Source organism: Crocodylus porosus, unplaced genomic scaffold, assembly GCF_001723895.1.
Source record: "Crocodylus porosus isolate Cpor-Errol unplaced genomic scaffold, CroPor_comp1, whole genome shotgun sequence".
In the NCBI taxonomy this organism is placed as follows: Eukaryota; Metazoa; Chordata; order Crocodylia; family Crocodylidae; genus Crocodylus; species Crocodylus porosus.
The window spans coordinates 144,392,164-144,407,477 of record NW_017728886.1 but is presented as its reverse complement, the minus strand read 5'-3'; the positions used below and the strand labels follow the sequence as shown (position 1 = coordinate 144,407,477).

The window sequence follows — 15,314 nt, the reverse complement described above, 5'->3', positions numbered from 1 at the left end:
ATAGGGGAAGGGACTCAATTTGCTGTTAACAAAACACAGCAAGTTTGTACTTCTGGTAGCATCTAAGATTTCTTCCCCTCCCCCCAAATTTCCTGTGACTATGTTCTTACCTATGATAAGATTCCCACATTAGGATTTCAGTATCATATTTTTCATTACTATCCTTGATTAGTAAAATGTGCCTTGAAATCTTAGTCCTTCTGTGAGTCTTTTTACCAGCAAGGGATTTTAGCACAGGCTCTGAAGAATAATCCACAATCTCAATCAAGCCAACGGATCAGTTGTATAAAGGGCTCTCATTGGGCAATCCTGATCCGTTAAAAATGCCCCTTGATTGGCTGAAGAACAGAAGTTAATAGGGCCAACCTGGGTAAAAGTAGCTGTACCACATCTGTTTCTGGGCCCAGGTACAATATAGGTCATACCAGGCCTATTACATTTGTCTTGCAGGGAGACTTGATTCCCCTGTATTTGTGACTTACTCTTAATGGGCAGAACAGTTGCAGTTGAGAGCAGAGCTTTGTTGTCTCTCCCAGTGGCCTGATATAAAGCAACCAATTGTATTCAAGGAAAAGATTGCCAGACACTTCAATCCGTGCAGGGGTGTTAAGGAACAATTAAAGATCTGACTGGGCCTTAGAATGCCCAGAGGCATAGATGCCATCTGCTCATCCTTTCTTTGCTGTGGGTGATTGTGACATCCTTAATTACCACTCTGGGCAGCATGCCCTGTTCAGAGTTGCCTTTCTGGTATGTTTGAGCAAGAAGTTTTGCAGCAGGCCCCAAAAAAGGACCCACTTTGCCATCTTCTTTGGGGGTAAAACTGAATAGCACCACGGAAGTTTTTGACCTTTGCTTTAATTTATCTCATTTGGAACTTGCTGTGCAGCATCCATCTGTTCAACTTGTTTTATAGTACAAGCCTTCTGTTCACAGGCTGGAATTCTTCCCTCCCTTCTTTAATCCCAAGCACCTAAAGGTTGAAATATTAAAGTTATTAGTGTTGTCTGCATCAGGCTATAGCTGGGCAGAGTAGACTTTGTTCAGCAACAGGTGGCACAGACCTTTACACCCTACTCATTCTGTACTCTTGCATGCCCCTGCCTCCTTGTTCATTATTTGTTCCTAACTTCAGGAGCCAAGCACTATCCATACAATCAGCAAGTTCCCCCCCCCCCACTAGAACCCGTGTGCTCACATGCAAACAGGAAGCACGCATCTGCTATCTGCCCAAAGTCACTCAAGCTGCATCCCACTTAAGCCTCCTAGTAGGGTATAAAGCAAGACCTGTTGATAACAGCAAGTACCATAGTAAAATAGTGGAAGAACTCCTGTAAAGCCAAGTTACCCATGAAGAGCAGCTTTGGGTCCCTCCTCCACATAAAGCTGACTGATAAGTGCTGAGTATGGAGATACTTCTGCTTCTCTTGATGTGCTGCTGTATGGTCACACACCAGCAGCAACCAGCCAGGCTCTGAAGACAAGTTATTTGGTGAAAGCTCGACACTGAAATGGGGGTGTTTTGTTTAGCTTTTTGGCCCACATACCACACTGTAAGACTGTACCAGGTAGTAAATGTCAAATAAGATTTAGACCCAGGGTATCAAACTCATTTTGGTCCAGGGACCAGATCCAGGGTGGGGATCCCAAACCAGGAATTTGGCAGCAGCACAAGTGACAGTAGTGTTGACCCCTTAGCTGCTGGCCTCACAGACATGGGACCTCCGGAACCCAGGGCAGTTAATGTTGCTGCCCTCACTCGCACCACTGCTGAACTTCAGGCCCATGACCCATGTTTCATAATCCTCATCTAGACAAACAGCAACCATGACACGACCTAACAGACCCGTTCTAAACCCGTTTTCCAGTGCAGTAGTCACTGGCTTGTTCATTGATTCTAAAACTAAATATCCAGAGGCTGAGTTGGCCTCTGTTTAGCTTGTTACTCTCCAGGAGATAAATATCAATCATGGTTTCCCAGGAAGAAGGGTTAGATTTCATGTAGAAGCTTGGAGCTACCCCAAAGGCAAAGCTTTCCCAGCTAATCTGTTGCTGGCAAGATTGCATTACTCAAAGAGCTGTGATACTGCTGAGTATGGGTAAGCTGGTGTTAAACCCTGAAAATGAAATATTTGGGATATAAAAGGGGGGGGGGGCAGGAGACAGGGCAGGGAAGTGAAATACTGAAGGCGGGCCTGCTTCCTCCTGTTTTCTCTTTGAAAGCTGCCACTCATCTGAAAACCTAGATATTTGCGTCTAGCCTGTGACCACTCTCCCCTCTTTCCCAGGTATTTATAGCTAGGTGCAGATGTTGATGCTTGGGCTAGGTGAGCAAGGTGTGAGCAGGAAAGCTGATAATGGCAGGCTCAGGCTCTTCCAGCCTAGCTGCTCCCCTGCACCCATGCTCTGCCTCCTCTGCAAGGAGATAAACCCCGTAATAAATAAATCCATTTTTGTAATTGGGTGCTGTTCAATGCATAAAAGTGATGGAGGGGTGTTTTGAGCCTAAAAAGGTTGAGAACCACCTCACTAGGTTATTCTTTCCCTATTTATCTTCAAGAACTTTCAAAAAACTCTCATCATTATTACTTAGTCCAAAACTCAGCATCTTGTCTTAAGGAAAGAACAAAAATTATATCCTAACACTCTATACCTGGACTGCTGTGCAAGTGAGACACAAGGTACTTATTCAGCTGGAAGCTGCTATCACACACCATAATGAGTGATTGTTATAAAGGATTAAGTATCGTACTTGCAGACAGATGCTTTTTTCTTTTTTTATTGCTGTTAATTCAAGGAAAAAAGGTTGCATAAAATCCAATCTCTTCTAGAAATATAAGTGACCTTTCCAGTACATTTCAAATATCAAAGTATATGGTAAACATACAAATAAAGAGAAGGTAACATACCTCCTATTTACAGTACAGTATTTTAAATCATAAAATAAGTTCCGTAAAGTACAACTGGCAGGTAATTCACAATGCGAGTCCATTGGTGCTTTAACACCCTCACTCAAACTCAAATGCAGTTAATTCATTTATCGTGGTCCAAAAATACCGAGATCAAATAAAATATTTAATCAAAATAATATCCATTTACTACTTAAACTTTCTCCTTTTAAATTAAAGCTTTCATCTACCTCCCTCCCCCAAAGAAAAGTTTCAAAATGTACACTGATGCTATAAATATAAATGCTACCTATGAACAAATGTAGTAATCAAGCTTTTTTTTTCCCCTTCAAGTTTTTTTTGTTTAGCAATTTATTATTAGCCAGCTGAATCAAAGACTGAATTTTACTTATGTCCCTCTACTGCATACTAGTCTTAAACAACAACAAAAATACCCTCCTTTTGCTTCTGTCATGAACTGCGAGGAATGCCAGAATCCTATGGATAATACAGTGGTAGTTGTTCATCGGTGTTGAATGCAGCAGTCAAAAATACACTCATCTTCCAGATAACCTCAGTGCACTTTAGGAAATCAAATATTACCTGGAAGCAATTTAGTACATATATTGGCTTTAAAAAATAAAATAAAAAAAATACAGCAGCATTAAACTTAGTGACATGATTAATACCATCTTAGCACTCATTTCAGTCTTTCACATTATACCATAATCACGCATAGTGGTAAACTGTTATAAAATAGTGACTTTGCTATTTGGTAGACAGGTTCTAATTATATCAATACCTGACTATTTTGTAGAAAATCTTAATTTTTGTTCAGCTTGAAATAAACCATTTACATTCTCAATACAATGCAACACTGTAACAGTTCAGGGAAAAAAAAATCTTCAATCAAATAACGTTCATTCTGTGTTGACACGGGAGTCGAATAGCTTAAAAAAAGGGAACGACTTTGCTGTCAACTTTCATTACAAATGCAAACACGCTGATTACAACATTCATACCAGGTTTGTTTTTTTACTGTCTCTGAAAAGAGAGGCTAAAAAGCTACAATGGATGTAAAATCTTTTTTAAATGTGTTCATTTTCATAAATCTTTTCAAGTCCACACAGTTTCAACTCCTTCCCATACCAAGTAATTTTGTTGATTTGAGACTCATAAGAGCTGTGTATATGTATTATCCATAATGTAGTACATATACACTATTCTGTGTTTCGTTAGTCTCCCCTAGTACAATGAGTAAACAGTTTTCCCTCAGTTTAGGAGTGTAATGATTTAGAATATGGACAAGGTCTGTATAAACGGCCAAATACTTGTTCAGTGCAATGAAACCATGTGGACAAAGTGAGGGTGAGAAAAGAAAACCAGCAGCATAAGGAGAATGAGGAGGGGGGAAGAGATTGTGGGAAAATATGACCAAGTTTCTTCTTTCACCATATGGCTGCTCCATCAGTGATGTCAGAGGTCAGAGGACATTTTTTTTTTTTTTTTTTTTTAATGCAGTAAACATTGCACATGTCTCAAGTCTTCAGTGCAAAAGTATGGTTCAAATGCTCTTTTTGATTGTTTGGCTGTTAGTTTGAATTACATGCATTAGGCAAGACTTGTAGAACCAGAAGCCCAGGGACTCAGCTTTCTTCTTTTGTATTGGAACGGAGGTGCAAAAGCAATGAAAAATTCCAGAAAGAATATAAAACTGGGAACGTCCCAAACAAAGTCAAAGAACCCTCCCCCCTGCCCCCCCAATTTCCCAGCTTCAGTTTAAGTAGGCAATGTTTACTTGTTTCAGTCTGCAGAATCCAACGTATCATTGGAAGGGGGAGGGGGAGGTGCGTATCTCAGTCTGTAAGTGCCTAAAACAGGAAAGAGAACTACTGAGTCACTGTTTGCAATCAAATGGATTACACCACCACCACAAGGTATCAAAATGGACATGCTCTTCAAAAGGCACCATCTTATTCTCCAGTCCTATTTGAAGCAGCTCCGCAAAATTCCATGTCTTTGCTAAAATGTCACTTTTTAAAATAAATCCATCCCTATACATTTAAGACATCACCACAGAAAACAAATAAACAAAAAGCACAAACCCCCAAACCTCCACAATTAGTCTCTCCTGTTCAAGTCTGGCAAAATGATTAGGTCACAGTGGACCACACAACATGGATCAGAAAGAGAACAAAGTATCCAATAGTCTAAACAAACAAACAAACAAACACTCTGCATTTGCCTCCACTCTTTTGAAGGAAAAATAAGACGGAAATCGTGAAACCAAAAGATACTTCCCTTCATCTCTTGGTATCTATGTGGTTCTCGTTGCTGAAACTGTCTCAAAAGTCTAACTAATTATGTGGTACAGAGGGGGTGCGGGAAGATGACTTGTGCAAAAGCAAGCTTTAGAAAAAACTAGAAATGAGCGCAGCCATTTCATTTTCTGAATCCACATGTATCTTAAAAATATATGGTTTGTATCACACGTAGCACTTGATAATTTCTAGTCCTTTTCAATGCTGAATTATATACCACACCTTTGATGGGGAATGAGTGAAAGAACCAACTTTAATGTGCAAGTCTCAACATTATGCCAAAAGCCCCGTGGAAAATTTAGATTTGGTACAATTTAACTTCCTAGCCCTATATCGTATCTCCTTTAAATATAACGCTTGTGAACCTATTCCCACGCAGTGTTCTACAGAATTAATGGACATAAACTAATCTGAAGTTTTATAGCAGATCACTTACGCACATTTGCAGACACACACACGCATACATACACGCACATTTCTGAAAGAACGGAAACAGCATGGTGAGTCAGATAAAGAGAAACTGAAACTCAAAAGCAAGTCCGTTGGGAGTTATCATGATTACCTTGTTGATTGGCCTCCATGGATGACTGCTTACAGTCCTGCGCATAATGTCCACTTATACCACAATTGTAACATGAAACGTTCCCATTCTTCTTGGGCCCTGATCCATTTGTGTTGGCAACTACGTTAGGTGCTGGATATACCGAATAGAACCTCCCAAATCCTGCCATCTGCTGCATACCATAGTTGGCTTGGCTCCCCATTACTGGGTCATGCATAAGCCCGTTTGCATATGGAGTCTGAGGCAGGAAAAAAGGAAGTTGTGTTCCATTGCTTTGATGTGCTTGGTTGAGGTAGCTGCCATTGCAAAGAGATGGCAGAGGGAAGAAAGGTGGAACTCTGTAGACTTGTCCATGAAGTGGGTTATGATAATAATAATTACTGATCTGAAGGCTTCCATTGGTCCCACAGCTACATCTACGTCCACAAGACCCACAGGTCCCTGACCCCAACTGCTGGGGCGGCAATATAGTTCCATTAGTGTTAGTGTTTCCAACAGCATTTATATAGGATGTGCTGTCACTCTGTGCAGTGCTGTGTGTTAAAGCAGGGCTTGGGCTAGGGGCAGGGCCTGGTGTATGGGTAGGTATTGCAGGAGGAACTGAGGACTGGATCTGACCAACACCTAGACCAGCTGATTGAGGAGGTGATGAAGTTGCTACAGTATTTAGCACATTTGTATTCTGGTTGGGCAACACACTGGTAGCATGAGGACTGCCTGGCAAAGTATATGAAGCTGGTGGAGGTGGCGGTGGGGCTGTTGAAAGACCAGCTGCTGGAAGAACTACCTTAAGACTGGTAGGCTGAGGGATTGCTCCTGTGTTTCCCTCAATATGAGGCACCATTTGATTCAGTCCAATCACCTGGGATGCAGGTTTTGTGACAGTATCTGTAGTAGGAACTGGGGATCCTGGAAAACTACCTGGGTTGTGGACTGGGATAAAGGCAGTATTTGGTGATCCAATGCTTATGTTTCCTGTTGGCTGTTGTGGTCCATTAACTGTGCAACTTTCTGATGATCCCTGTGGAGAGGGAATTTTCAGTCTCTGTATTGCCAAGTGCAAAGCTGGGCTAGCAGGTTGGGGAAGAAAAGTAGGTGGGACTGGTAGAGGGGAAGCCAACAGATCAAGGCGTTTCTCAGATTCACCAGAAGTCACTGACCCCAATCCGCTTGGAGTTGGATTTGCAGATTCTCTTAGTGGTGATGTAGCAACAGGAGTGGTAACAAGCATCTCCATTGTTTTACTGTCAGCAGATATGGGTGGTGGGACTACTGTTTCAGGCTTCTGGGCACCATTGTGCATCACACAGTGTAAGGCAGACATAAAGGAAATATGCTGAAACTTAGAATTCAAAGGAACCTCTGAAGTGCTTCCATTTTCATTACTTGGTGAAGAAATCTGAGAAGCCGATTTGTTGATATTAGATGGATCGACAGTACCATAACCTGTAAACCTGGTTGCATTTCGTTTCCCAGAATCTTCAGAATTGCTGTCCGTGTCTGTGAAGATACAGCGTGGTGGGGGGGGGGAAGGGGAAGAATCATTAAGTGTATATTTCTGAAAACATCTTTTGTGTCTCCTCTCAGTACCAATATTTATTCACATTAACTTAACTTTCATTTATATCATAAAATCCACTCGTTTCTTTTTTTTTTTTTTTTTAAGGACTGTATTAGGAGGTAGTTCATCTACCTTGCCATTTCAAATAGGTTTGATTCCCTCTATAAAAAGACTGAAGGTTTTATTGCCTTGCTCCCTATTGCTTGCTTACACCAAACCCATGAGATTATTTGCATTTGGCATTCTACATGAGTGGAAGTCACAAAAACTAGAAGCTGTGGCCATCTACCTCAGAAAGTGCAAGACAGTCATTGCTCCAGAACGTGAGTAGGCTGACATGATACAAGGCAAGGAATTGAGATTTCAGGCATAGAACTTTTTGGCTCCTTTTTCCTTTCAGGACAGTCAAAACATTTTGATCTACTGCACTCTAAAACTCAAGCAGATCTCAAAATCTAGAACACACAAATAGATAATGCTGTGATTTAGGACTAGAAATGCATGGCAGTAATGGACTTGGGGACATTTCAAGGCATGCTGTGTGGCACACTGGTCGGCTGCATGCCACATTAAAAATTAAAGCACTAAACAAACCAGCCACAAAGACGTTCCACATTCAGTGTGGAATATCTTTGTGGCTTGTTTGCTGTTTTATCATGTGATAAATTGGCTGAACATGTAGTATAATAAATCACAAGATAACCGTGACATCTGCCAGGGCCCTTATATAAAACCTTTCATGTATTTGTTTTCAATGAAAACATTACACAGTTTTTTTTGTAAAGAGAAAAAACTACTCTGCTTTCCAAAAGCCTTGGTCTTTATCAAAAAAAAATGCAAGATTGCTACAGAATCTATGGACCGTATCTTCCCCCACTCTCAGGTTACTGCATACGTGGAAATGTTATTAGTTTCCTTGGTTATATTATAATAAGGACCATAAGACAAAGATGAGCATCATCTTTTGTTTTCATGTATCAATACTGCAGAACAATTGTCTAGGTAGTCTGCTATCAATACTGGAGGTACTCCAAATATGTATACATAGAGGAAGCCTGTGCAACAAACTAAAAATGGAAGGGCATACAATAATTGGGGATGTTTTTCCAGGCAACATCTGCATGTCAAGAGTTATATCCAGAAGATCCCATGTCATCAAAAATTTTCTTAAATTAAAAATGTTGATTATGTAGTTGAGTTCAGAAAGAATTAAGACAAAACCTTACTGAAGTTTATACGTTTCTTAGTAAGGTAGAAAACAGGATATATCCCAAATCAGAAGTTAAACAAGATTTTAAAACAGCAATAAAAATCTAAATACCAACCAGCTGGCAAGAGGGTGACTGACTAAATAGAATGACTAAAAGCAACAAATTAATATAAAATAGTGTTTACAAGAATAAAGATGTTTCTGGAACACTGGTTTGCGTTTAAAGTGGTCAAGCTAAATAGGTGAGGTCCTACTGAGATAGGAAATGAGTATCAACATGCATAACACTGCACAAATCCAACCTCTGTCTTTTTCTTCTTCACTTTCAAAGCTTTCTTCCCTCCCATCATGCCGTGGGCTAGAAGGAGAACTGTAACCTTCTGAAGAAGTTTCTCCACATGTGTCATGTCCAGAACCAATATCCAAATTCAGATCTAAAAATGAAAGGGGAATCTCTTTATTTTGCATCACAATGCATATAGTGCCTGGGATTACTCATGGCCTGCTAATTCAGATTTAAGTGTTAGTCTGTGTTTCATTCACAGACTTGGAGAACAGATTTATTCTTAGATCTTAATATACTGTATTTACCCCAGTCCACAACAGCTTCCAATTTAAGAGGACTCCCCAGTAATTAGATTCTATATGGAAAATTTATAAGTTGGAGTGCCTGATTACCACCCTGAGGAAACTGAACTCTGCAAGGCAAGGCAACTAACTACCTATTCCATGCAACTGCTTTGTGTTCTCTCTTAAAAGGATGCTTCGATAGAGTGGAGTTTGTGTCTCTCATCTATAGTTTTTGCCCTTATCAAACCAATGTGCGAGTAACAGGAACAGGCAATGTAGAAGAATCCAGTTACTATTCAACTTAACCAAATTTGGGATATGTAAAAATAGTCTGAAATTCTATCTGCATGCTTAAGAATTAGCATAACATTTGATTAAAAAACAAACAAACAGTGTTTGCTGCTCTAACAATAGAAAATACAACCCTGAAGTACCTGGCATTAGCTATACGTGTACAAGATTACAACACTAATTATCAGTAGCTACAAGATGAGGCTTTTCAAACTTCCTGGAGGTATATACACCTCTGCCAACAGCTACAGATCACTAAAGTGTACCAGCTGATTTCTGCAGCTTTTATTGCAAAAGGCACAGCTTCTCTAATCAGCTGTGTGGGACTATTGAGGAACTCCAACAGATCAAAATAGTTGCATCCTTTGAAGTGAAAGCTGCAGCAAACAGCTGAGTGGCTCATCTTTAATTCAGTAACTTGCTGAGAATTAAACAGGTTCTAAACTACCCAGACATGAATAATCCAGGTCCTAATATATTGCCAGCTCAGGGAACAGCCAGATAACAAAAAGGAATGGATAGGAAGGAAGAGAAAGGCTTGAGAAACAGCTAAGGAAAGAAAAAGGGTTGCAGGTGGGCGACAGTAAGCTTTAAGAGATTCAAGTTTTCCAGATTGTTAAAATGCCATAAAAGAGGATTAAACTACTAATTTTTTCTTAATGAATGGCTGAACTGTTACCTTCAGTACTATGATCCTACTAACCAGTGATCTGGAGTGGAAAGAAGAGAAGACAAGCAGTTCTGAAAGGAGGGATGGGGCAAAAGAGCTCTGACCATACCAGTTTTTAAAGCAAACCACCAGTTAGCATATGTGAACTACTTGACTGTACTGCAGGGGTGGGCAATTATTTCGGCTGGAGGACCACTTAGGGTTTTGGTGAGTTGTTGAGGGCCGCAAGGGTAGCCCCACTCCTTCACAGATGTCCCACCCCCTAACCTCTGACCTTCGCCACCAGAAGTTCCTCCTCCTTGCCCCCCACCAGAAGTGCTCCTTTTGGGAGGGAAGGGTTGCCATCTGGAACCAGAAAAAAACCCAAATCATACGCTAAAAGTCAAACACCTACTATAACATTTTAATTTTATTACAAAAATATTTTCGTTATGATTCGTGTTTGCATACTGTATATAGAGATGATTTTATAACTCAAAAATAAAGTCTTACTCTTGGTGTGTGTGGCTGTGTGTGGGGAGGCAACAGGGTATGCTGGGGAGTGGGTATATATGTGGGGTGGTTCTGAGAGCAGGGTGTGGGTGACCCCTGCCCCCACTCCTCCCCTATGGCACACAGTTCCCACCAGCACTGCACGTGGTGGCAAGGCGGCATCCAGGCCAGCCCATCTAATTGCGTGGGGCTCTGCATGGCTTGCATGCAGCTCGGAGCACTAGTGCACCACTGGGGGAAGACCTGTGTGATAAAGCCAGCTGCCTTTGTTGCTCTCTGCTGTACAGGTCCTGGAATTCTACTCGAAGTGGTGGGAGCCCTGCTCCTGGCTTTCCAGCCAAGCTGCAGTACTTGCATGGCAGGGGGTGGGAAAGGCAGCCAGCTCCACTGCAGGGGTTTCACCCATGGTGCGGGGCACCACGTGATGGAAGCGAGCCGGCCTGGATGCACTCCTCACCATCATGTGAAGCACTAGGTGATGCTGTGTGCTGCCAGGTGACAGCACCTGCACAGGCCACAAACACTCCAAACGCCTGTCACCTGCTGCTGCCACTGGGGCCTGTGCTCCATGGGGGGAAAGTGTGGGAGAGGGTCCCTACATCCCCCACCTCAAGCTCCACACTCTTGTAGCTGCCAGCCCCATGGTCCTGCACATCTGTAGTAACCCCCACTCCTGCCGCTTCCCTATCTGGTGCCTGAAGCGAGCAGGACATTGGGGAAGCAAAGGTCCCCCAGCAGCTGCAGCTGTGACAGCAGCAGCCCCACCCAGAAGCTGTGTGCTGGCTGGGACGGAACCTTCCACCCATGAAGGTGGAAGCAAGATTCATAGATTGATGGGACAGAAGGGACCTTGCACATCATTGGGTCCAGCCCCCTGGCTCTAGGCAGGAAGACAACTGGGGTCAAGTGACCCTAGTGAGGTGACTGTCCAGTCTCCTCTTGAAAGCCTCCAGGGTAAGTGACTGTACCACCACTGGAGTTTTTTCCACAGTCTGGACACCCTGACTGGGAAGGAGTTTTGCCTGGTATTAAGCTTGAAGTGGCCTTCCAGGAGTTTGTATCCATTGGTCCTGGTCTTCCCCAGGGGTGCCCAAGTGAACAGTTGTTCACCAAGCTCCTGATGCACTCCTCTGACATAGCGGTAAGCCACAATCAAGTCCCCTCTCAACCTTCTCTTCTTTAGGCTAAAGAGGCCCAGGTCCCTCAGCCTTTCATCATATGGCTTGGCTTGCAAGTCCTTGATCATATAGGTTGCTCAAGTTTTTCCACATCCTTATTGAAGTGTGGTACCCAGAACTGGATGCAGTACTCCAACTGCAGTCTCACCAGTGCTGAGTACAGCTGGAGTATTGCTTCCTTAGTTTTATATGAGATGCATCGGTTGATGCATGCCAGCATGTTACATGTCAGCACGTTACGATGCGCAGGCTACAATTAGTTGATGGGTGCTGACAGGATGAAATTGCCTGGTAGGCCAGATTCGGCCTTAGTATTTTGCCTGCCCTGCTCTACTGTGATGAAGGGCATCCTTACCAGGGCCCTGAAGGTTGCAATAATTTCTAATATAATCTCAAACTGTAAAGGAAATTGTAAAACATTAACTCTTAATGCAACAGGAAAAACATAAAAATTCATTTGAAGAGGAACAAAGAACATACAGAAATAGGCTACTGTACTGGGGGTGGGGTTCAGAGTATTATTCAGTTCTTCAGAGAGATAACAGATTTCACAGTAAAGCTTAAAAGGCACTCCCCCGCCAAGAATTTCATTACAGTCTTCTGATTAATTTCTGTCCTAATTTATCCTCTGTGCAACTCCCATTGACTTCAGTTTCTGACTGCTTGAGAGGCAACCCAGATGTTGTGTACTAGAAAGGTAAAGTAGCAAAATTCTTTCACAAGCTCAGGAATGCTGTAACGTTTTGCAGGTGGAACAGCTTTTGCAGCAAAAACAGCATTCATCTATCACATCTGATTTTATCTACTCTCATGAATCAGAGGATCATCTGACTAACAATATTTACTGAGATATGGTATACATAATATTCTGAATATGTTATTAGGCACAGGCTCAGAAGGAAATAGCCTTTACCATCTGCAAAAAAAAAAAAAAATCACATTCCAAAACAGCCACATGACATTAAGATGCTAAATACTCAAAGCATTCCTATAACCCCACTAGGAGTTGATAGTCTAAAAAGCCAGGTCCCACAGGATAAATATTTATCAGCCATCTCCACTGTAAAGGCAGCTTTCCCACAAGTTTTATTCATTAGATAATATGTATAATTGAAGTGGCAGTACTAAAATGATGGCAAAATCTCCAGTTATGCTGAGAACTCCTTGTGTGATGGATAAGTAACAGCTAAATTGTTACACCAGAAGCTTTCTAGAGAGCTAGGTAATGAATACAGAAGTAGTCCTCAAAATATGGCAATTCAAAGATTTATTTTCTAGCTGAAAAAACACACAGACAGTGACTTGACTAAGAAAGGCCACTAGCTATGCTACAAAAGTAAAAGAAAACTTTGAATGAAATACTGAAGACTGCAATTCCATATGATCAGGTATCATTATAGGCTTTCACACTTGAGGTTCTGTTTTTAAGCATTTGAATCACACTGAGAACAGAAGTGAATATTCGCTGAGTAACTGGTGTCTTGCCACCATCTCATCTTCCATTTTTCTTGGGTTGTGGGGAGGGGAAATGAGGAGAAACAAATCACTTTATACTTATATTCAGTATAAAAAAGGGTTGGCTGCTGGTCCACAGTATGCTGGTCACTTCTGGTCCACAGTTTACCAGTCCACAGCATAAAAGGGTTGGGAATCCCCAAATTACATAATACATGTAGGGGCCTAAGGACTCATCTGCAACAGTAGTGGCACATATTGCAGATGCTTTTTTATTTTAATATTTTTGTGCCTAACCATTACAATTCTTCCATCAGAAGACTTGAACCCTGGACAGCAGTAATGCATGTAGTACACATGCAAAACTCTACTGGTTAAAGCTTATATTCTTCTGTAATATTGTCAAAAACTAGTATAACTGGTAAGGAGCTTTTCCCTTACAGGAATTTCTTACCTTTCACTGCCCCTGAACGGATGTGCTGTGTGGCTGCAATTCTTACTCCATTTATTCTATTGCTCAATCTGTTGTCAGTTTTCTTTATTTTCTCTCTGTGTAGATTAAACAGCAAGACATTTTTCAAGGGGTTTAAGCAAAACAATGGAAATTCCATTGGAAACCTCCAAAAATCCTCTAGAAATGAATGTATTCCAGTATCAGGGGTCAACACTGCAAATGGCATTAAAGTATCTAGTTAAGGTATCATAGTTACTTAAATCCAAGACAAGATTTCTTCCCCCTTCCTCCTGCCCACCCTCAGTCACAGCTCTGGCCTGTATCATCCCAGCCAGGCAGCAGCTGCAACACCAACTGCACCACCAACCGCAACCCCTGTTACCTAGCTGGGCAGGGGCTAGAGCCACTATACACTTTGTGCCCTAGACTGCAACTGGGGCCAGAATTGAAGGTTGGCAGCAAGGGTGTCATGCTTGGGAGCAGATGCTAGGGGGCACAGGCACAAGTGGCAGGGGGTTATAGGGAAGGAGTCAGGCTGCTTGCTTCTCTACCACTGCAGCAAGGAAAGCAGCATTAGGGGACAAATTTAAGATGACCCTGAAATAATTAGATTGTATATGTAGAAAATTATAAACTCATAAATTGTCCATGTATGGAGTCTGACTGTTAGGGGAATCATCTTAAACATGTGAAATTATCTTGGATTCAGGTAAATATACTAAAGACAAGACAAAAGGCAGGAATTAGTGTTAACATTCTTCAGGGAATAAGGAATAGTTGAGATAAACTCCAATATTGGATTTACAGGCATTATGGCACTGAACAGCAAAAAAGGGCAGATGTATTATTTGCATCTAAAATGAAATATACAAGGGGGAAAAAAAAACCTGTCTGCCACTCTCATGGGCTACTGCATGTGCAAGAAGATCTGAAATTGATCCAAATTTCAGGGCTGATTTGATTTAATACATTCTACTGCAAAGCAAACTGTCAGAGATTTCAGTCAGCTAGCATCACTTGATTGTAAGAAAACATTGGATTGTTTTACTTTAGCCTTTCATGGAAGCAAAAATTGGCCAGAAAAAGGCAATTCTATACCACTTCAACATCCCTCTTTATCTTTCCTCTGCCCCTCATACATTTCGCAAATTTGCAATTGTGTGCTGGGTATCTGTTTGCCTCTACATTAGCTATACTAATACTTTACAATATTCTCCCTTTTCAAAATGTGGCTTACATGCCAATTTTTTTAAACCAATGTGAAGCTGAAGCAAAAAGCTGAAAGTATATGCATAATCCGATCAATAGATAAGACACATGTAAACTGACAGGTCCACAATTTAAGACTTACAAGAGACTCAAGCTATGAAATGGAAACACAAAACTGTTGGCTGACAAAGAGTATCAAGCCTTCAAGAATTTGTTGAAAATTAAGTGCAAACCCTAACCAATCTCATTTATTAAAATAAAGAAGCTTCATCACACCTAGATTAAACACTTTTTCTGAGGTTATGCATTATATTTATATACTTTTTTTCACCAGTTATTAAATTAAGTTAGTGGTAAGCTTAAACACCTACTTTTCAAGCTGCGGCTTTCCCTTCTTGTTTATTGCAGCTAAACTCCGCTTCTCTCCTGTATGCTAGAGCAAAGACCAAAATG

At 41.4% G+C, this 15,314-nt stretch overlaps 1 protein-coding gene across 2 annotated transcripts in view; it reads right to left on the bottom strand.

Moving 5' to 3' along the window:
* Nucleotides 1-3,233: 3,233 nt before the first annotated feature.
* Nucleotides 3,234-15,314, bottom strand: part of ZCCHC2 (zinc finger CCHC-type containing 2) — a 45,973-nt gene continuing 33,892 nt past the window's right edge. For both annotated transcript variants that reach the window (XM_019542209.1, XM_019542217.1), the window contains 5 exons: nt 15,233-15,294; nt 13,653-13,747; nt 8,845-8,976; nt 5,772-7,271; nt 3,234-4,759 (listed from right to left, as the gene is read on the bottom strand). In XM_019542209.1, the coding sequence (XP_019397754.1) occupies nt 4,692-4,759; nt 5,772-7,271; nt 8,845-8,976; nt 13,653-13,747; nt 15,233-15,294 (1,857 nt within the window). In that variant the 3' untranslated portion in view covers nt 3,234-4,691. The remainder of the gene's footprint in view (nt 4,760-5,771; nt 7,272-8,844; nt 8,977-13,652; nt 13,748-15,232; nt 15,295-15,314) is intronic.